Raw genomic sequence first — 22,049 nt, forward strand, 5'->3', positions numbered from 1 at the left:
TTTGTTGGCAGTACGACCATGGGAACCCTCTCCCATGCAAATAATGTCACAGTTATTCTAATTCTTTGTTCAACCCCAAAAATCATTTCAAAATTTACCCAGTCAGTTTCCCTTGTGGTTTATATTGATATTATTCTAAATCAGTGCGGACTGGCAAGGCACAGGTAATAGTCAAAGAGAAGTATTCTCACTTGGTTTATGCCAACATCAACAAATAAATTTGTGAAAGTTATTTGGACTCAAGTAGTCATCAAAGTTGCACGTATATAGGGGTATATTTTGTTGCACAAGTTTGTGTGCTTTAGATACCAAAAATGACCTCAGGCCCGGTTTCTTGTAAGAAATTACCTATTTCTCTAAAACTATGTTACTTCAGAGGGAGCCGTTTCTCACAATGTTTTATACTATTAACAGCTCTCCATTGCTCGTTACCGAGTACGTTGTTATGCTAACAATTATTTTGAGTGGTTACCAATAGTGTCCGGTGCCTCCCACTCACTCCATATTGTACCTTAGACTTCTTACTTTCACGAGTCAGGCATTTGAATGTCAATGGCTTTTTGTGTAAATCACTTTAACCCAGTTCAACCCGAAGGATTTAAAAAAAATTTAAAAAATAATGAAACTTTGGCACATGTTTTATTAAAAAAAAAAATAATAATAGAAAAAAAAAGTTTTAGTCCAAGGGCCACCGGAAAATGCAACTCGTATGGCGGCCATCTTGGATTTTAGTTTGGCCGCCATTTTGGACATGTTTGTACAAATATATCCTCAACTCACATGTGACGTTCCATTGAATAAGAATGCGTTTCAACGCCTTTAACCCAGGCAAGTTTTAAAAACGCCAACGGTTTCTAGAAAACGTGTATCTTCAGTTGGAGTTTGAAATTCCCGGGAAAAAACCTCCACAGTGCAAGGGCCAAGATATACGTTCAAACAATTAAAATTATTTCAATATTTCAATTGACGTCATGTAATCATTAAAAAATATACGGGAAAGGCACCCTTGTCAGATTCATTGCAATGGCACATTGACAATATGTCGTCTTTATTTGCACATGTTTATGTAAAAGTTACAGTTTATACCCTCAACAAAAAACATCTATTATACAATTGTTTGTTTTGCTTTTCATCGCTCGACGGGAGGAACCTTTTTAGCATGCAAATATGAAATTTGTGTAGTTTTATAATATACAACAAAATGTTGTGAACCCAGGCATCCTTCTGTGATAAAAAACAGGTTCACTGGCGCAAGACATAAAAAATGAAAGCCTTAAAAATGTGATTGATGCTGTAACCAGTGTATAAACTACACCTTATCTATACTTACACTATAAGTAACAACAGCTTTAATTTACCTTATCTAAGTTTTACATGCCCTAAACTAGGTTACAGAAATATTTTAAGCTGCGAAAGTGATGTGACGTCACACTAGACGCCCAAGATGGTGCGTAAACACGCTTTAGAACAGCCTATCGCTCGACGGGAGGAACCTTTTTAGCATGCAAATATGAAATTTGTGTAGTTTTATAATATACAACAAAATGTTGTGAACCCAGGCATCCTTCTGTGATAAAAAACAGGTTCACTGGCGCAAGACATAAAAAATGAAAGCCTTAAAAATGTGATTGATGCTGTAACCAGTGTATAAACTACACCTTATCTATACTTACACTATAAGTAACAACAGCTTTAATTTACCTTATCTAAGTTTTACATGCCCTAAACTAGGTTACAGAAATATTTTAAGCTGCGAAAGTGATGTGACGTCACACTAGACGCCCAAGATGGTGCGTAAACACGCTTTAGAACAGCCTATGGCAAGGATTTTTAAAAGCCAACTTTTGGTGTGGTTCGCAATAATACGTCTTCCTCGCAGGCCTTTTCTATGTCACGCAGTACGTATCGAGAATACAAAAAAAATAAATGTTTATCTGTCTTTCTTGAAAGTGAGCTAGACTAATCCCAAAAAAGGGTTATAGAAAGTTCTTCTGCGACCGTTAATCTGGGTTACCCTAACCCTAGAGTGATTCGGCTTATACGCCAACCGATAATCTGGGGGTAACTTCAACCCTTGATCTGGGCTACTTCAACTAAAATCTAGGTTGTCCTTAATTTGGCTTACTTCAACCCTTGATATGGGTAACTCTAACCCCAATCTTTTAGTATTAGGCCCAACTCATTATCATGCGGTTGACCGACACAATATGGGCTATACATTCCCAGAACAGGGGCCCGTGGATCAGACTGACCTTAAATTGGGTTAGAATAACATTGAATCTGCGGGTAAGCCTGGCTCTTCCTTAACCTTGAATTGAAACTGACCCTCAGGGCGGGTTAAACTGACCCTGACGTTCAATCTCAGTCAACCCCTAACCTGGGTTGACCCTCAATCCGATTAAAGTGACCATGAACATAAGTTAGACAATCCTTAATCTTGAGAAAAGAAGACTGGCGCCGAGTTGTTTTAAATATGGGTCACACTGACCCTAATCTGGTCCGGTTGACCCTTCAGTATTGGTCAGACTAACAACACCAGGAGCAAAAAAGTAATGACATTAAGACTAGATTATACTAAGAACTGAACACGCTTGCAGCATTGACATCCTTCATTTATAAATATTTATATACACACATCGAAAAATCAGCCAAAAAGATATCAATACAAAGAAAAAGCAATATATTTGATTTATTTATTTTATACAATATGTCGTAATGTTCAAAAGCATAGCTGCTTTCATCCACCAAATAAAAACACGCTCAATCTGCCAATAAATTCATTAAAATTCATTTTTAGAAGCACTTTGGGAAAAAAAATTATGAATTATCACCGTCTACAACTCCATTGTCCCTGTCACTTCAAGCACAAAACAAGAAAAAAAGATTGCAGGATTTTGTAAGTTTTTTTTGTGTGTGAATTATTATTTCAAGAACCCCACATCATTGAAATAACTTGTCTTTGTTTAAAGCCCGAATCTTTTAAAAACTGCCCAGTCAGTAATTTTCCTTTGAGATTTTTTTTGATATCATTATCTAATAAATAAAAAGTTGTCAGTAACCCTCATCAAAACAGAAAAAAGAACCCAGCTGACAACTGAGAAAGCGTAAGCAACAAAGTAAAAAATTCCAAGTGGAGATAAAAAACAGTTTTCCGTAAGAAATTATTGTTGTTTTGCTTTAAATCAACCGTGGATCACAGTTGGTCAACTGTGGATCATTGTTTGATAAATTACAAGTTTTTCAATAACCCTTCATCAGCCACCAGAAAGAGCCCAAGCGGCAACGGAGAAATCGCAAGCAACAATTTAAAACAGTTCCTTACGGAGATAAAAAACAGTTTTCTCGCAGAAATTATTGTTGTTTTACATTAAATTATTTATTGTTGACCAATTGTCTACCATGCAATCACATCATGCTTTTTGAAGTGAAGCTGTATGTTGCCTACTTCATCTAGTTCTGGCGATTGATACACACTCCCGTCTGTACGTCGCTCTGTAGAAGGATCTATAGGCAGTCTCGTAACCCATCCTAGGACATCAGGAAAGACAAGTTGATACATATCAAAAAAGAGTTCATGACACATGGTGAAAATTGTATCAAATAGACAGGCAGACAAACTGATCAATATATTAATAATAATAAAATGAGCAATAAAATACTACGTGATCAATATATAATTTAAAAAGTTAATATATCATAAATTAATATAATAAATTATTATATAAACAAGATCCGGTTTGGATCGAAAGCTGAGGTCGTCTACCCTACTTATTCATAATAGATTAAATAGATATCAATAAACAGAAAACTTAATTAATAGGTTAATAAAGAAAATTGATAACATGATTATTTATCAATATTAATGAATTGATGATTGAAAATCATAAACCTAAGTAGTGACATAACTGGGTAAATGACACATTTCAATATTTGATCAAAGATAAAATAGATCAATTAACAAATATCGACGTAGGCCTAAACTAATTAAGAAAATATGCAAATTGATGAATTGATGAGGAAAAATTGATGGGTATACAACAAATATTTGAAGTACTGTCACACTGGGGGAAAAAAGACCAAAATATTAATATACCAAATAAAAGACATCGAGATAAACGCACTGAAATGAAAAATAAAAGTACTGACACATGTTGCCAAATTAACAACTTTAAATTGAAAAGTTGCAAGAATTGGCAAAATTTACAAATTCGGCAGCTGAAGAAATTGAAAAGTGGAGTAACTGACAATATGATAAATGACGCTTTTCCGATGCATTCACAAAAAGAAAAAAGAGATAAATTAATAAATGTCGGCCTAAACGAACTGTAAGACAAAAATATGCAATAAGAGATGATTTGATGAAGGAAAAAATATACCAACAAATTTAAATAAAATAAAACAAACCAATCAGTAAGAAATTCGAATTGGTTCAATTGACCATTTGGCATTGGTATAACTGATGAATATTGATATACATGCAAGTTTGTGAATTTATAGATATATCTATATAATCATTCATAAACTTATGAATACAACATAAATGGATTATAACAAGCCAAGAAAATGTGTATTATGGATGAATTGAAACGATAATGTTGTACCGTAGAATTTATAAAACAAATACTGAATGAATAGTAGTCATGTGTAGAAACAACCATTTTAGTGCACCAAATAACTTATTCAAAAACGCCTATGCATAATTCATAAACATCCCTTCAAAATGCATACCTGGTCGGTGTGCATAACTTTTGTGTCGTTTAATTTATTTGAACACATGCATGCATAATGTTATAAGCTTACGTTCAAAATGCATACTTGGTCTGTGCGCACAACTGTTGTGTCGCCTAATTTATTCACGGACACTAATGCATAATTCATAAGGATCTGTTCAATATGCATACCTGGTCTGTGTGCATAGCTGCTGTGTCCAATAGCCGCATTGTACCTGTACGGTTCTGGCGACTGGTTTGACGTAGCTCCGCTGGTAGCTGATTAATGTAGATTTCAATTTGCATTGGCGTCTTTGACTGCAGAGGAAAAAACATGAAGGGATAAAACTTGCACATGCTGCAGAACATGAAAGAGGTTCAGTGTGGCACGAGATTCTGACACCCCCCCCCCCCCCCGAATGGCGAACTGTGTACAGATTTCTTCTGACAGAAATGTGTCAGGAGATTCTGCTAATCCCCGCCCCACAACCTCATTATGGCAAACGTAAAGAGTGGTGTTTTTCACTGTTTTATATGTATAGAGTTTATCGGAACTTCATTGGTAAAGTAAGTTGGGAAAGTGCCTGTGGGCATGTCTATAAGTTTGAGATGTCACGTACTCATTTAAGACAGTTATTTTTTTCAAGAGCGATTTAACTCACCTGTGAGCGGATTTCGTGCGGGCAAAGTTGGACGGGTATGGCGCAATTGCTGGGTTAACTTGAGGCCTTAGAATAGGTTTACGTGGTCCTGTGTTGACGAGAAAAAAAAACACAATCAGTACAGATTCATGATGTTTTATTTTACTACACATCCAACAGTACAATTGGCGCCAAAAACAAGAAGGGTAGGGAAATGGAAAAAAAAAAAATATTGTTCAGTTCTAGATGTTGGAGTAAAGACATAGAAGGGAAGACCCATGCAATCAGGTGGGCACTAAAAACCCAATCCACGTGAGGCTCTTATTCGAGGTGGGGATTCGAACCGGGGTCTGCATAATTATGTGGAAAAGCAGAGAAAGAAATCACTAAACCAGCAAATAATTTCAACCATTTATTGGCATTTAAAATAATCAACAATAAAAACAGAAACAAAATTAACTCCACGGGGTGTTAAAGTAACACCAATGTATTTTTGACAGAAATTGTGTTACATCCTATGCTATGGTATGGTGTGAATTTAGGTTATTGTTATCTATATGTGTGGCAACACCCATAGTGTCAATTTTTGTTATCTTGGTGACAAATATTATTAAATCATTAACATATCAATTCTCAAAGCAAAGGTTTTGGAACTTACTTCGTTTCTGGCAGAAAGACCCAGAAAAGCCTGCCATACAAGTGCATTTATCTGGGCCGGTACATCTCCCACCATTACGGCATGTCACACGACAATAAGCTAACAAGAGAGGGTGGAAAGTTGACACAACTTTAGTGGACATTTTAGGACTAAGCTATTTGTTTCTTCTATAAATAGAGACAAAGTGATTTTACAAAGGATATTTTAAAACACACGGATCATTTAAAAATAGACAATGGATATTACGCATAATGAGTTTTAACTTGACGATAATGGCATAATAAAACAAAAAAGTGCTATGTTCAATATGTCAATACATCAAGTTAAATAAAATGTGAAGATTAACTGATATTGTTGTGTTTCATACTATTCATTTTTCATAACAATAACAAAGACGAACTGCAAAAAAAAATACAAAATTCAAAGAGAGAATATCTATATGATGAACAAAACTACACAAGAAAACTATTACCCAAAAGTGTTTTAGTTCAAAAAGAGAAAACCAATAAAACAAAATACATTACATATTTAAAATTATTTTGGTGTAAAACATTAATTAATATATAGAAAATGTAGGTTATGAATAGACTTGTGGCACAATATATATTGTATGAGGAAAAGGCAAGAATGGGGAAGAAAACAAATTATAACAAATTATTTTGTTTCATTTTACTTCAAAATAACACACACTGGAAATGTACACAAAATTTGATAACAACACATAAGATCAAAGTATACAGGAAAAATTGCAAAGATAATGTAAAGAGGGCAATGTAGTGCAAGAAACACAAGACTCTTCTGCTTCCAAGTAAAGTGCAGACTCCTTTTACTCAACCTGCCCATAAATAACACAATGCAACTAAACAAAGAAATGCAACCAAATAAATAAGCACCCGAACATACAATGAACAACCCAAATTAGTCAAATACAGATAAGTTCTGTCAACTACAAAATAACAAGAAAATAGAAAAACAATTGCAAATAACAACAATAGCGAACACTTTGCGAGCAATTAAGATATTTTGCATAATCAAAAAACCAATGTTGTGCCTTCTCTCTTTATGCAAATATAAGCCGTAACGACAGTGACGTCATCAACTAGCTCACCTATTTGACAAGTGAGCCCTCTATAGGCCGTTGGGCATCGACAGAAATCTGGCCTGATGCAGGTTCCACCATTCTCGCAAGCCCGGGTGCAAAAGGCTGTCAAGAAAGCATACAAAACAAATGAAAACAATCCGAAATTTTCATTTTTTATTAATGAGAATGACATAACAACAGTTCAACAAAGAAACACTTCCGTATTTTGAGGTAAACCAACATCCCCCCTTTGTTCTCACCATGTTGTATTGATTTAAATTCTGTGTATATTTTGGTTTGCAGTAACACCAATTATTGTTTAAATAGTTTGCTGTGAAGATGCTTCTTCTTTGGGAACTAGGTCCGAGACTTGCTTTTTTGTTTCTGCTGACTTGGAGTAGAATTTGTTTGTTTATTCTTCAAGTTCAAGTATTGGAAAATCCCGAAATCAAATCGACATTAGATGTGAGATCAAAGAGGAAACGTTCTTCTATGGTTTAAATCAGAAATTATTTAAATCTAAATTCTCAACTCATGTTTGAGGTGAACACAACCAATTTTTGATTTCAGAGCCGGTATAGTTGTTATTACCACAAAATGACACTCACCAAACCAAGTACATTATACAAAAAATTGTTATCGCTGTTTGGTGTTGTGAGCCCAGACCACCAGAAAACGCTGTACATCATATTTGTGAGAAGGTACAACATTGGTTTTTAGAAAAATAATGATACGCTGACAAAAATTGCAACTTCTTTCATACAACCTACATGTAAAAGACTCAAAAGACTGTCTCATTCTACGGTTTGTTTGACAACCATAAGCTAAATTAATCAATATCACAAAAATTCATCAATTAAGTTTCTTAATGTTTGAAACAGTGGTCTACTTACGACTCTCACATTGTCGACCCTGGTACCCCGCCGGGCAAGAACATTGATCGGGACCAGTGCAAGTGCCGCCATTTTGACATGGCCGAATGCAAGCAGCTAAACAATGTAACGGAACAAAGATAAAACAATAGGTTTATTAGTCAATGACAGAGGGATAGAGTCTTAAAATAGCAATTAGCTCGAGCAATGTTCAAAGTATAAGACCCATTTATTCACGTACATAGCATAATTATTGTAAAAGGTTCACAAGGTGATGTTGCGCAATCTGCAGCCAACCATACAGGAAAAACCAGGGCAGCCCCCTTCGTTTTAAAGTGTAGTGGGTTGTTTTGCGTACATAACACACGGAACCTACAGCTTTACGTCCCAGGCGAAGGGCGAAACAATAATGGCTATGACTCTTGTTTAAGGGCACAGTGTTTCGGACCGGGACTGGGACCAACGCTCTGCTGGTCATAACACAGCTTTAATAGTCCATTCTCACACCACATGCCCGGTATAAAATTACATAATAATGAAAGATGAAGGAAAATAAGAAGTAAATATTTGTACCGTGTTCATATAATGTCCTAGGACATCCGAGGCATACAAAAGAAAGAAAAAAAAATGGAAACTTTACAAATTAGATACAGTCAACAAACTCCTTAGCATACTCCTTTAAAAACTTTAACAAGGACAAAGTTTAGATGGCAAAATACACATCGTGATCCACCATAGTACATGGTGCGGCCCCTCCCCTATTGTGTCCTCATTGTGTGCTTGGAGTCACAGAAAATCTTCAGAGGATTTGAGAAGGGGGTTACTTTTGTAGTCCTACCAGAGGAAAATAGTGTGTTAAAGACACTGGACACTACTGGTAATATTGTCAAAGACAAGTCTTTTCACTTGGTGTATCTCAACTCAATATATGCATAAAATAACTAATCTGTGAAAATTTGAACTCAATTGGTCACCAAAGTTGCGAAATAACTATGAAAGAAAAAAAAACATTGTCACATGAAAATGTGTGCTCTCATATGCTTGATTTCCAGACCTAAAAATGGGGTCTCGAATTCAAATTCGTGGGAAAATTACTTCTTTCTCGAAAACTGCGTCACTTCAGAGGGAGCCGTTCTAACAATGTTTTATGCTATCAACCTCTCCACATTACTCGTTACCAAGTAAGTTTTTATGCTGATAATTATTTTTAGAATTACCAATAGTATCCACTGCCTTTGGAGTACGGGAATACTTTTAGGGGAAAAGTTTCCGTATGGCGCCACCACTTTTTCATTCGAAATGAAATAATATAGTATCTAATTTACCTCAATGAGATATCCCTTTTTGTAAAAATGAGTGAAAAGGGTGGTGGCGCCATACGGAAAGTTATCCCTTTACAATATCCCTTTAGCAATAATACAATGTTTCCCAATACAATTTTGGAAACAGAAGGTTGCTGTTAAACAGAACAAAATAACACTCAAAAATACCAAAAGGGAGCTGCATAAAGCAAAAGTAATTTCAAAATACCGAAAGCCTACGCTTATTTGTCTTTATAGCTTTCTGTGGAAAAGGAAACAATCTTAAGTAAGACAAAAGACATACAAAACATATCTTATTACTCCCCAAAAACAAAGAAATTACGTTTCTCGCAAAGGTTTAAAAACACCACAAAATGTCAACAAGTTACAATAAAACAAGTTACAAAAGCAAAGCAACACATACAACAGCTGCACATGTATGAAACAAAACACAATGATTAAAAAATTATTGTCCGCCACATACCCAGTCTATAGCCATGTAGACAAAAATAATATAAGACAAGATGTCTTATAAATAGTTGACACACAATAATAATAGAAGTTTAATGCATATCTATGAACGAAATAAAATAAAACTGCACATTTTACAGAACTAAAACAAAACCAGAAGTCAAGAGTTGTAGTGGATGTCAGACTTACCTCTCCCGCAGAATGAGCCCGTGAACGCAGGTGGGCATTCGCACTGATTGGGTGCCACACAAGTTCCCCCATTGCGGCAGCGTATGTCACACACAGCTAAAGTAAAATAAGGGGGACAGAAAATAGAAATCTTTAAAAAAATATATATTTAAAAAAAACGGTGTCGATCAACCGAGCACATTCACTCAAACGAAATTCATCTTGCTAGAATTGATTCAGGAGGGCTCCTCATTATAGTGGCCCATTTTGAAGTATGGGGAACACTGTATTTGGTTTGGGTGTGTACAGACAACACTCGTGCAACAGTGATGTGTCCATCATAGTATTACATCGACAAAATGGCTGCAATCTAGGGAGCGTGCCACTGTACTTGAAGATGGTTCGATTCCAAATCTAGTTGCCTTTACAATCTATGCAGAGCTCGTTAGCACTTTCAAAGCAACGCTTTGATTTGCATACAAATACGTAGGCTTATCAAATGGGCAAACGACACATTCATCGAGTCACAAAATACACCTTTGAATCCTATGAATACCCTGGCCCTCTGGCATTTTTTGCTACAAAGGCAAGGGGTGTGAGGACGCGTGCCATGCCAGCTCAGTCTAATAGTACAGCGCGCGCGGTATTTGAAAAGCTCATTAATATGCAGCTACATTTTTATGTAGCTTGAACATCTCGGTCCAATTGCATAGAGCTGGTTGAACACAAAATGTGCTTCAGCAACAACAACAAAACATAGCTGGGTAAAAATCAGACTACCGGCCAAGACTCCGCTCAATTGTTATGCTAAGCATTGAGGAACCATGTGCTAAGTAAACATCAGCTATAAATAGGCCTACCAGTCACAAGCAATGAATATGGCAAGACATTTGTGCCAGTAATAATAATAAGCAAACTATTTTCGTGTTTAAACAGCGGCTACAGAATGCTCAGAAATAATTATATTGTCACATTTTTGTAATAGATGCAGTCCATATGAAACAAATCAAACTGGCCCCGACCAAAAACCAAGTATAGACCTACATATGGTACACTGCAGCTTCAGTAAAGATCAGCAGACCAATAACTAAATCTACAAAATATATGAACCAACTTCAAATACACCGTTGTTTTGATTTCATGACCTTCGTTTCAATTTGACAATGCGGTTGACCAATCATTCATAACACAGCAACATATGTTTTTGTTTAATAATTTACAGTTCAATGGTTTCAAGTTTATAGTAGATGATCTTTAGATCATTAACTAAATTTACAAAATAAATGAACAATTTCAAATAAAATTAAGTTAAGTGCCGTAAACTCATTTTTGATTTGTCCTTGCGGTTTGTTACCTTGATTTTTCAGTTGAACAACGCCATTCCCTACTAAGCTCAAATCTCCGTAATCATACTGCTCTTGTTACCATTAAATCATAACACAGCATTAAAGCACTAAATCATTACACAGCGAAATAAGTTTTTCAAAAAGTAATCAAAAGTTCAATGGATATCACAGTCCCGGTTTGACTATTTTGATGAGTATTCGGCATCAGGTCAATTTCGAGTGGAGTCAATTTCTGGAGTTAACTCGCTGTGGATTTCTCTATGACTTTATTTCCCTGATTTACGGCACCTCGTATGACGGACTATAGATCAATCATTTTTGTTTTCAATAAATCAAACAAAAAATGTTCAACCGTGCTAAGGGAATTCGAGAACTAGCACTTATTGTTGTTATGTTTCATGCAGCGGGTAATCAGTTTAAAGGTTCACGGCTCATAACAAGATCCCGTCATAAAACCAATGCTCAATGTCACATCACCTCACCCCCCCCCCACTCCCCCTTCATGTGACGCATCAGCTAAAGTATAGAAATGACACGGTGGTTGAATTGTAGTGGTTTGTTTTAAGGCACTGGACACCGGGACCCACTTGGTCAATCCAAACATCACCTGTGAAAGTTTGGGCTCAATTGGTCAACGAAGTTGCAGGGAAATAACGAAAGAAACAACACTAATGTTGCACAAATTAATTTGTGTAATTTCACATGCATGGGAAAGTATACATCACTTTATCCCCCGTGTAAATTTATAACATATATAAATAAATCTCTCATCGGGGCAGTATGTTTTTTACAAGTTATAATTTTCTCGGTTATATAAAGTAAATGTTTTTATACTGTCGCTGTTTCAAAGAAGAGCCTGGTGTTGAATTGAATGAGTTTTGTTGGAATTCACCCGGTAAAACAAGTGAGCCGTGTTATCACAGCGTGCAAATTACTTGTAAATGACAAGCCTCCCTTGCGATTAACTCCCCTGTATTTAAACCTCACAGACAACCCTGTTAAAAGTGCAACAGGAAAAAAGAAACGGGGATCCGTGAGAAATTTACGAGGTTAATGTTAATGAAATGTGACTGAACTCACGGGTGCATGTTGGTGGAGCGAACCCAGCGGGGCACAGGCAGTAGTCTTTGGCGACACACTGGCCCCCGTTCTGGCAGGCACGACTGCACAACTCTGCAAAAAGAAGATTCCGGGATTTGAGTTAGTCAATAATGAAATTGGTCGGAGAGGGGAAGCTAGGGGACTTCGAAGATAATGATGATGAATTTGGTGACACTGAGAGAAAACCTATAAAATTTACTTCCCTCTGGGAATTAGGGATGCGTGAGGGAAGTTAAAATCGGGGAGCAAACTGTATAATTGGTTTGGTAAGTCAATAACTATCTGGGCCAAGGTAGGAATATCTTTTGGATTAAAGGCACTTATCACGTTTGGTAATTGTCAGCAACAAGTATTCTCACTGTCGTGTATCCCAACATAATGCATAAAACAACAAATCTGTAAACAAAAAATTACTCAATTGGTCATTGAAGTTGCAAGAGAAAAAGGGAAAAAATCACCGTTGTTGCACAAATTTGTGTATTCATTTTAATACTTGAGTAAGAATAGTATACCCCTTTCTAAAAAAAAATAATAAGTTACTTCAGAGGGAGCTGTTTTTCACACAATGTGTTATACTATCAAAAGCTATCCATTGCTCGTTACCAAGTAAATTTTATGCTTACAATTATTTTGAGTAATTACCAAAAAGTTTCCAAGTTTCCAGTTCCTTTAAACCTCGTTATTTATATACGATGACCATTTGGGTTCTTGGCGCCTTTCTCCGTGAAGAAAGGGGGAAAGATGCATTTATTTTTCCAGTTTGAAAACAAATGGACTGTTGGATTGGTTCATCTGACAACTGCTAGGTAGAAAGAACAACTTGCACATTCAGACATTATACTATCTTTTTAGTTTTTTTAGCCATGCAGTGGACATTATTGGTAAATGTCAAAGACCAGTCTTCGCACTTGCTGTATCTCAACATATGCATACAATAACAAACTTGTGAAAAATTTGAGCTCGATTGGTCGTCGGATTTCATAACTATGAAAGAAAAAACACCCTTGTCACACGAAGTTGTGTGCATTCAGATGCTTGATTTAGAGACCTCAAATTCTAAACTTGAGGTCTCGAAATCAAATGCGTGGAAAATTACTTCTTTCTCGAAAACTACTCCACTTCAGAGGGAGCCGTTTCTCACAATAAAATACCAAGTAAGGTTATATGCTAATAATTTTTTTTTGAGTAATTACCAATAGTGCCCAGTACCTTTAAGGGAGTAGGGTAGGAGGGGACAACGACACATTATGCACTTTATCATATCAATAGTGCGCCCTCACCTAGAGTTCAACAAGAGGATGTTCATTTTGGTCAAACCTGTGCGCAGAGTGTACAAATCTGTGCGTTTTTATTGTTTCGTTAACGTTTTCCCTCTAAGATGGCGGCTGTTTGACGTCAGCGCGTGAGGTCATGAGTTTTTTGTTTAACCGAATCGCACCATTTTGTGTATTTCTTTAGATCTCGTTCTGGGGAGGGGGACAAGAGTTCTGAGTGATGGGAATGCTACAGTAGTTGGCGAAACAAGTTATTAATGACCCGACCCAAATCTTCCGAGTTCACATTAAGGGGGGAAGAGACATTTCGATTTGAGAAACATCTATAATTTCTCTTTTTTTTTTTGACTGATCATCACGATGGGCTGATTTCCTACTCTTGCTCCCGAGGGCCCTGCGCATCATCATTATGGCAGGAAACATTGATTGGATGTTTGTGCCAAAGAAATCAATTCTGTATCTTCCAATATTTTCCATCAATACAACCTTATTACAAGTTTTATAATCCTTCCCAACATCTTCAACAAGTTGAATTATTTCTGGTGGCTTGTTTCCCGGATTATTTCATTAGTATTATCTATATCAGTGTCATCTCGGTAAAGATGCGTAGAGAAAGAAGGAAGATTAGACGTGGGGAAAAATCAGACCAAAAAGTTAAGTAAATTCTTTCCAGTCGGTGTCCCTTGTGGTTATAGGAACACTACATAAATGTTTTTGCCAACATAACAGCTGATTATAGCAGTGCAAGCACTTTATGTTTTCCACCATAATTTGACAGACAGAAATATTTCAAGGGATGTTTTCTACTGTCATCATTAGAACTAACCGTGTAAGTTTAATGTGAATCCTGTGATCTTAGACGTATTTCTTTTCCAATTCTGTAATGTTCCTTGCAATAATTAATTTGCTATCAGTGCGGCTCTCTTGAGTTCAACAACAAGCAACCCACACTTTTCAAAGGTAAAATTACAAGCGATTTCCATAGACCAACTCCCGATCCAAAGCAACGTTCCCCTGAAATACATTTACAAAGTTGTAGGCTACCTGTTTCACAGCTAGCACCAACAAATCCTGCTTGACATGCACAATGGCCGTCCGAACGACAGAAGCCGCCATTTTTGCAGCTTGGTTTGCAGACATCTGTAGTGTAATGAATGAGAAAATAACATGAAAATAATGTGCACCCTGATTGCAATATATGTCCTAGGGAAATCGGTCCATTTGAGATTCTGTCCCCATATTATGGGCCGTTAACAATGGGTGGAGGATGATTCAAAAGAGGGCGCTATCAGATTTCACAAAGCAATAAAATTCATCGCAAGACAAATTTTCAGTATCACCATAGAGACTTGTATTGTGACATCACACTTTACTTAGCAACTACGATTGATTTGAAGTTACGATCAATTTGAGACCTTTGTGAAATCGGCCCCAGGGTCCAATTTCATAGAGCTGCTAAGCACAAAAATCTGCTCAGCATCAAATGTTTGCCTTGATTAAAACAGGATTTCCCAACCAAATTTCTACGTGATTTTCAAGATAAGCATACAACAGCTGAATACCAGTAACTAGGAATTGCAACAAAATGGAAATTCGGTTGGTATTCCTGTTTTTACCAAGGAAGAAATTTAATGCTAAGCAAATTTTCGTGCTTAGCAGCTCTATGAAATTGTGCTCAGGTTTGTACACACTTCGCCGTAATATTGGGGAGGTGGGAACACAGAATCTCCTGCCACGCCATGGTCATATTATATGGAACGCCACATGTACACAATTATGTGATTTTTCAAAAGAAGGACAAAATATTTGTTTACCAAAGCAATGTCGATTTCGGCATAGATTTCTCTCCACGACTATTTTCTGTCCGCTCTCACATCCGGGTACGTTGTTGTCGTAGCAATAGGCCATCCTCATTTCCACTCCGTCACCGCAGGTTCGACTGCACATGCTCCATGCTGACCACTTCAACGCAGGTACTTCGTGAAAAATAAAATGAAAATATTTTCTCTTAAAATGCCAATCACCTTTGATAATTCTCAAAGACCCGTGTTTTTACTTGGTGATATCAACATAACATGAAATATCAAACCTGTAAATGTGGACGCAACTGACACCCAACTGGACTTTGAAGTTGCAAGACAATAATGAAAGGAAGAAAACTACGTTACTTCAGAGGTAGCCGTTTCTCACAATGTTTTATACTTTCAACAGCTCCCCACTGCTTGTTCCTTTCAGTCTTTATGCTAACAAAAAAATTGAGTAATTACCAATAGTGTCCAGTGCCTTTGACGACTAAGAACGTTGTTCTAAAAGAATTGTTCAAACTTTTAATTAATCAAGTTCAGTATTGAAGTATTGTTTCTAGAATAAGTCAACTGAGAATGTCACACAACAAACGGAATGACTAATTAATGGTAGAGAGGTTAGTCTCTGATCTGCCATTCAACCCTGCACCGTCAAGGTCAAATGTTTGCATGTAATCACCGTCCCCTAAACACGCCGTCTCTAGAGTTCTGTCCCCCCGCCGGTAATGAGGAGGTGACCGCTGAATTGCAGAGGTGTTGCGTCAAATTGTAAACAGGTGATCAAAACCCACAGGGGAAAGAAACCCACTAATAAGCTCATCAGTCAGATGAAGGGGGGGGGGGGTGGGGTGACGCCTTGAGAGAATTGGAATGATCCATCAATTCCACGAATGTTCATAATTGATTCCTGATCTGCACGAAACAATATTTTTGCTAAAGCTTGATCGTATATATTTTTTTAGGGTTTCCCAAATGCCCCATTCGGGTGATTGAATGAATGCCCACTCGATGAAATTATTAACCACTACATACAGTTGATAACTTGATTAGATTTGTTAATTCCCTTTTCCCCCTATTGAGCGGTCATGTTCAACTTGGGTCCCCCTGGGGGTGGAGATTCAGTTAAACAACCTTGAACCCAGGTGAAGACGCGGATACCTTTAGAGTGCAACACGTGTTTTTATCTAACTGCTGTAAATAAAAATGTGTATAGAATAGATGACTCTCGGGTAAAATTGATCCATTTCAGTATGGGTCTCACTGTTTCAATATTTCATCCACACAAATTCATTTATGACATACTGTCAAGTAAAGATTAAGCTGAATTGAATGGGCATATGCGCTGGAATTGCCTTCAAAGTTTATAATCACGCACCGATGATCGTATAACCAGTCAAGACTTTTGGCAATATCTCAAAAAGGCTACAACTTTACGAAATGAAATTTCACACGTTAATTCTGTTGTACATACCTTCATTTATACAAGATTTAAACAATCGAATGGTTTCGAATGTACATTTTGCCGTTAAAACTAGTGGTCTGTAGAAAATAATGATTTATATCATCATAAAGCCAATAATATAATTGCACCATCCTTATAAAAGACCTAAATTTACAAAATTTAGTTATTCCCTAATGAGCTTTTAACATTTTGTGACTCAAGTTCCGCCTTCGTTGGTTTTAGAATAACGAACACATAATCTACCATAATTATAGAGGAACAGAAAGATGAATCGACAGAAGTCATAAAACTGGTATTTATAGTTTTAAATGATGTACATCATCACGAACTACACGTTTATTTCACCCGAGGGAGTGTTCTTTTATACATGTATCTCCTGTTAGTACTATGAATGATCCATGTGGTGGTAGTTGACATTATGTGAAAGTTTTGTTTTACTCTTTCAAAAACAAAACTTACAAATATTAGAAATTCACCAGGCAGTGTTTATCAGTTGGCTGCAAGTTCAACAGGGTGTTCAAGCAAGGGTTTTGTCAAACTATGTATACAACTTAAATCTAGATTTGAACTCAGAGTATCTAAAAACAGCGTCGGTAAAGTAACACTAATAAAAAATAGTTGTTTTTGCAGAAACTGAGTGTCATTTTAAGATCCCAAGATGTAAATTGTTATTTTATAATTGCAATTGTGACAACACCGATTGTGTCAACTTTAACACCCCCAGTTTGTTAAGTGTATCCCATATATGATTGTTTATAATGCATTTTTTTTACTAAATTCTTGCTACTTTTTTTAACTGTTGTGTATTATTTAAAAAAAAACATAATATTGCTATTTTTGCTCATGTTTTTTAATCCTGCATTTTAATATTGTTCTTGACTGTACAGCGCTTTGAAACAGTGTTAAAGCGCTTTATAAATGCATTTAAGTTTTAAGTTATTGTGTCTTCGTCGTGTGCTTGAAATCCCAAGAATTCTTATTTATTTGTAGACTTTTTTTTAGGGGTGGGGTGGGAGAACGTTTAGGGGATACCCCCTGCCTAATATCGTACGTGGTAAATTCTGAATTTAAACATTTTTACACTTACCATTGCAGTTATCCAGTTTGCACGTGACGGTCTGGGCAGCGATCCCCCGCCCTGTTTTACAGTCCCGTAGTCTGGAGTCCGGTCGACAGCGCGTGAAGCGGTAGCGGGTACCAGTGCCACACGTTCTGCTACATGTACTCCAAGTAGACCAGTTTGCTAAAATAAAACATTAGAAAACCAACAATTATTTTTGTAAACAAGTACTTGAGTATAAGTAATCACGTGTAACTGAATCTATGAATGTTAGATATGTTTATTTAAAGTGACATTATTGTATCGTCTGCTCAGAACTACATGTTTCTCAGGCATCTGTACACAGGTTGTGCAGCAAGGGTGTTTTTCCTTTCATTATGTTCTTGCAACTTCGATGACAAATTGAGTAAACATGTTCACATGTTTTATGTTGGGATACACCAAAGGTGCCCAGTGCCAGAACTGAAGAGGGTCAAAGTTCACAACTCCTCTATCACACATCAACCATCTTTGCCTGGTTGCACAACAGGGCCCAATTTCATGGCTCTGCTAACCGCCGAATTCTGCGCTTACGACGACACGATTCCTCGCTTACTTGCAAGCGCCGAATTTCTGTGCTAGCCTTGTAAGCGTAGAATGCCTAGTAACGTGGACTACGCACGCGCAGGCGCCAAAATTCGCCGCTAACCCGTGAAACAGGCTTGCCGTAAGCACAGAATTCCCTGCTTCCGTAAGTGCCGATTCTGTGCTTACGGTAAGCAGAGCCATGAAATTGGGCCCTGGTGATGTGATTACTGTATCACTAATTAGCAATACATCCCAGGATTCCAGACTATATTTCCAGATAGGCTCAGCTTGGTATTAAGTAACTAATCAAGATGGCTGCTGGGCGATTAGTGTGGGAGAATCACCTAAAATCAATACCATAGTTGAATGTAGCATTATCCAATTAAATACCTCGTGTGATTAAGAAGTAAACAAACAAATGTGGAGAATTTATCGATAACATAAACATTCCAACCAAAAATGTACACAACTACAATTATGAATACGAAATCTAACATGCTGCAGGCCTTGCAGGGGCCGGTATTTTTTTCTCTGGTAAGGGGCGTGCACTTCTTTGGTAGGGAGTCAACATTTATATGTCTATTGGAACTTTGCCACGTGCACCTTAGCAAACTCATAGGACACCACGGCAATTACTGTGGGTGCCCGAGATTTTCTTCTGCTGTTGCCGTTAAAAGTGATTTTTTTAGTGTTAATAACAAAGAATACTCAAACTTACAAATTTAAACATTGATTAGCCATCCGGCACATTATGCAACACCGAGTACAACATGAATGTGGTGTTCTTTGTTTTTGTAATTATTATTTTTTTTTTTTCTTTTTTTTTTTTTTTTACAAATTTTGCAGTAAATTTGTTCTTCTCCGTACCATCTTTGTCGGCCTCGATCTGCACACCGGGGTTGCCCCTGAATGCAGAGACATGCCGACCGGCGTCTCCATCTTCCGGCCGGTACGCACTCTCACGCCTCAGGGGGTCCACGGTCGTCGCAATCGACGGTAGCGTCGTGGTTGCTTCCTCCAGGATCGCGATAGTCGTTGTCGTGGGTTTTGTCGTCGGCTCCAATCGGGGCAGTGTCGTCGGTTCTGTCGTGGGAACTGTCGTGGGAACTGTCGTGATTTGAGTCGTAGTTGATGGTGGCACTATGGGAGTGGTAGTCGCAATGATCGAATTCGGTGGTGCTTTAGTTCTAAGATTATTGTCTTCATTTGAGGGATTTGTTGGGCCTGGTGTTTTTGACGGTGAAGTAGGACGATTCGGCGACCCTGGCGGATGTACGTAGAATATTTCATTGCCTTCTTTGTAGTTGATGTCCTTGTCTGGTAACGGAATCGATGACGGATATTTGCTGTAATCCGGAGCCCAGTCGATGACGTCAATATCGACATCGAAAAAATTTTCATTGTAAAATGGCACCGCCGTGGTTGTCTGCGGACCAATAGTATGCTCTGTCAACAATGGGAACACGTTTTCAGGGACGGCTCCGTTGTAAGGCTGCTCATCATTGGTAGATCCGCTCTCATCGGGCTGATGGAGGGTCGGCGTGGTCGGTGGGTCGTCCAATGCGATTGGTGTGTGCGATTCTTTACCGGGGCCCTTCGGCCTGGGTTTGGCCGTCGTTCCGCTGTTAAGAACGGGGAGGGTGAGATGACTGTCAGTATCTTTCTGTAAATCGTCCGTGATGTTCAACGCGGTCCATGTCGATTCAGAGGCAAACTGTGATTGGAAACAAAAACTTGTAATAACCCAGCACAATAAGGTTTTTAAATTGAAATAATACGATTTTAAAAATGTTAAGACTGCAGAACTTGCAATCACGGGGTTACTGGTTCGAATTCGACCAAGGTAATTGCTGATTTCGCAATCACTTTATAATTAAATTTATGATCACATTATTATAGATTTACCTTCACCGGTATTGTATGCGTGTATTGCAACTGAAATTATTCAAAGGACCGGGACAAGTTTGTATGTGAAAGTACTTTCCCTATTAGTCATTGCAGTTCTCAACAAAACTTGTTGGCAAAGGATCCCAAAGGAAGTTTTTAGAATAGATAATTCAATTTGTTAATTGATTTAATGAAAGGCTCAATTCGTCATTCTGCATTTCATGTATTACCTTGTCAGCTACATGCACATTGCACATCTTTGACAATTTAACAAGTTATTGTTAAATTTGAAGCGGTTTTGTTCACGCGGTTAGAATATAGATTTGAAATACACACTCTGAAAAACATAACTGTCAGTAACGCTTCTCATTTTCCAATAGTGGTGGACAAAAAGTGATACTTTTCCCATATCTTCTGCAGAACTTCGAATTTGTGAAAAGTTTCACAAAATGCAATATATGCCTACTATCTTAATCTGCTGTACTTCTTACGCAGTGGGTTTTTATTGTCCTAAATGATCAGAGTCATTACCAAACGAATATAGACCACAAGTTCATCGTCACACATGAAAACAATCTTCACCCATTGAAAGGATGATGTGGGGATCCTAATGGAAAATTTGTCACAAAAATCTGAACTCACCGTTCCCATGGGCATGGCACATTGCAAGGCTGCTGCATCCGGGTCGTTGATCAATGCCAGTTGCTCAATATCTCCCTGAGGAATGGTTTGGTGGAGAGAGAGAAGGAGAAGTAATTATTTTTTATATTAGTCAAAGGCAGTGGACACTATTGGTAATTACTCAAAATAATTACTAGCATAAAACCTTACGTGGTTACGAGTTAATGGGGAGCTGTTGATGGTATAAATCATTTTGAGATACGGCTCCATTTGAAGTAACGTAGTTTTCGAGAAAGAAGTAAATTTCCACTTAATTGATTTCGAGACCTCAGTTTTAGAATTTGAGGTCTCGAAATCAAGCATTTGAAAGCACACAACTTCGTCTGACAAGGGTATTTTATTTGTTTTCTTTCATTATCATCTGGCAACTTCGACATTTGATTGAGCTCAAATTTTCAGAGGTTTGTTATTTACGCATAATGTTGACATACACCAAGTGAGAAGACTGGTCTTTGATGCAATATCCAACAGTGTCTATAACGTCTTTAACTTCTCTCGACAAGTTCAATTAAAGTACAAACAAACAAGAAATGAAATCTGTTGATGGTATAAAACATTGTAAGAAACGGCTCCCTCGGAAGTAACGTAGTTTATGAGAAAGAGGTAGTTTCTCAGTCAATTATTAAAATACTTCAGGCATTAAGCCTTTTATTTGGGCATCTGATGGCACACAATGCGCAACAAGGGTGTTGTTTTTTATTATCTTACAACCAAATACGTTTTCACATAATTTGTTTTTGTATACGTACGTTGGGATACACTAAGTGAGAAAACTGGTCTTTGGCAATCACCAGAGACGTCCATCTCTTAAAAATGTGCGTACAAATGAGAGCCTGAAACGGGATTTTGTTTTCTGGAGCAATTTTTATTATATCGAGGGTGTAGTGAGTGAGTCCATTTGGGGAAGGAGAGGAAGTAAACAGGTTGGAATGGTGTTCAGCATTCGCTTCCTTAATATGACAGGT

General features: G+C 37.4%; 1 protein-coding gene across 1 annotated transcript in view; it reads right to left on the bottom strand.

Moving 5' to 3' along the window:
* Positions 1–1,031: 1,031 nt before the first annotated feature.
* The window catches only part of LOC139937707 (uncharacterized), a 60,554-nt gene continuing 39,536 nt past the window's right edge, over positions 1,032–22,049 (bottom strand). Inside the window, exons 4-16 of the mRNA XM_071932988.1 lie at positions 21,046–21,120; positions 19,384–20,230; positions 17,977–18,132; positions 15,437–15,598; positions 14,667–14,762; positions 12,328–12,420; positions 9,923–10,018; positions 7,983–8,078; positions 7,117–7,212; positions 6,009–6,107; positions 5,372–5,459; positions 4,902–5,027; positions 1,032–3,528 (exon numbers count right to left, since the gene is read on the bottom strand). Of these exons, the coding sequence (XP_071789089.1) occupies positions 3,447–3,528; positions 4,902–5,027; positions 5,372–5,459; positions 6,009–6,107; positions 7,117–7,212; positions 7,983–8,078; positions 9,923–10,018; positions 12,328–12,420; positions 14,667–14,762; positions 15,437–15,598; positions 17,977–18,132; positions 19,384–20,230; positions 21,046–21,120 (2,112 nt within the window). The 3' untranslated portion in view covers positions 1,032–3,446. The remainder of the gene's footprint in view (positions 3,529–4,901; positions 5,028–5,371; positions 5,460–6,008; positions 6,108–7,116; positions 7,213–7,982; positions 8,079–9,922; positions 10,019–12,327; positions 12,421–14,666; positions 14,763–15,436; positions 15,599–17,976; positions 18,133–19,383; positions 20,231–21,045; positions 21,121–22,049) is intronic.

The sequence above is a fragment of the Asterias amurensis genome, chromosome 5 (genome assembly GCF_032118995.1).
Source record: "Asterias amurensis chromosome 5, ASM3211899v1".
Lineage (NCBI taxonomy): Eukaryota > Metazoa > Echinodermata > Asteroidea > Forcipulatida > Asteriidae > Asterias > Asterias amurensis.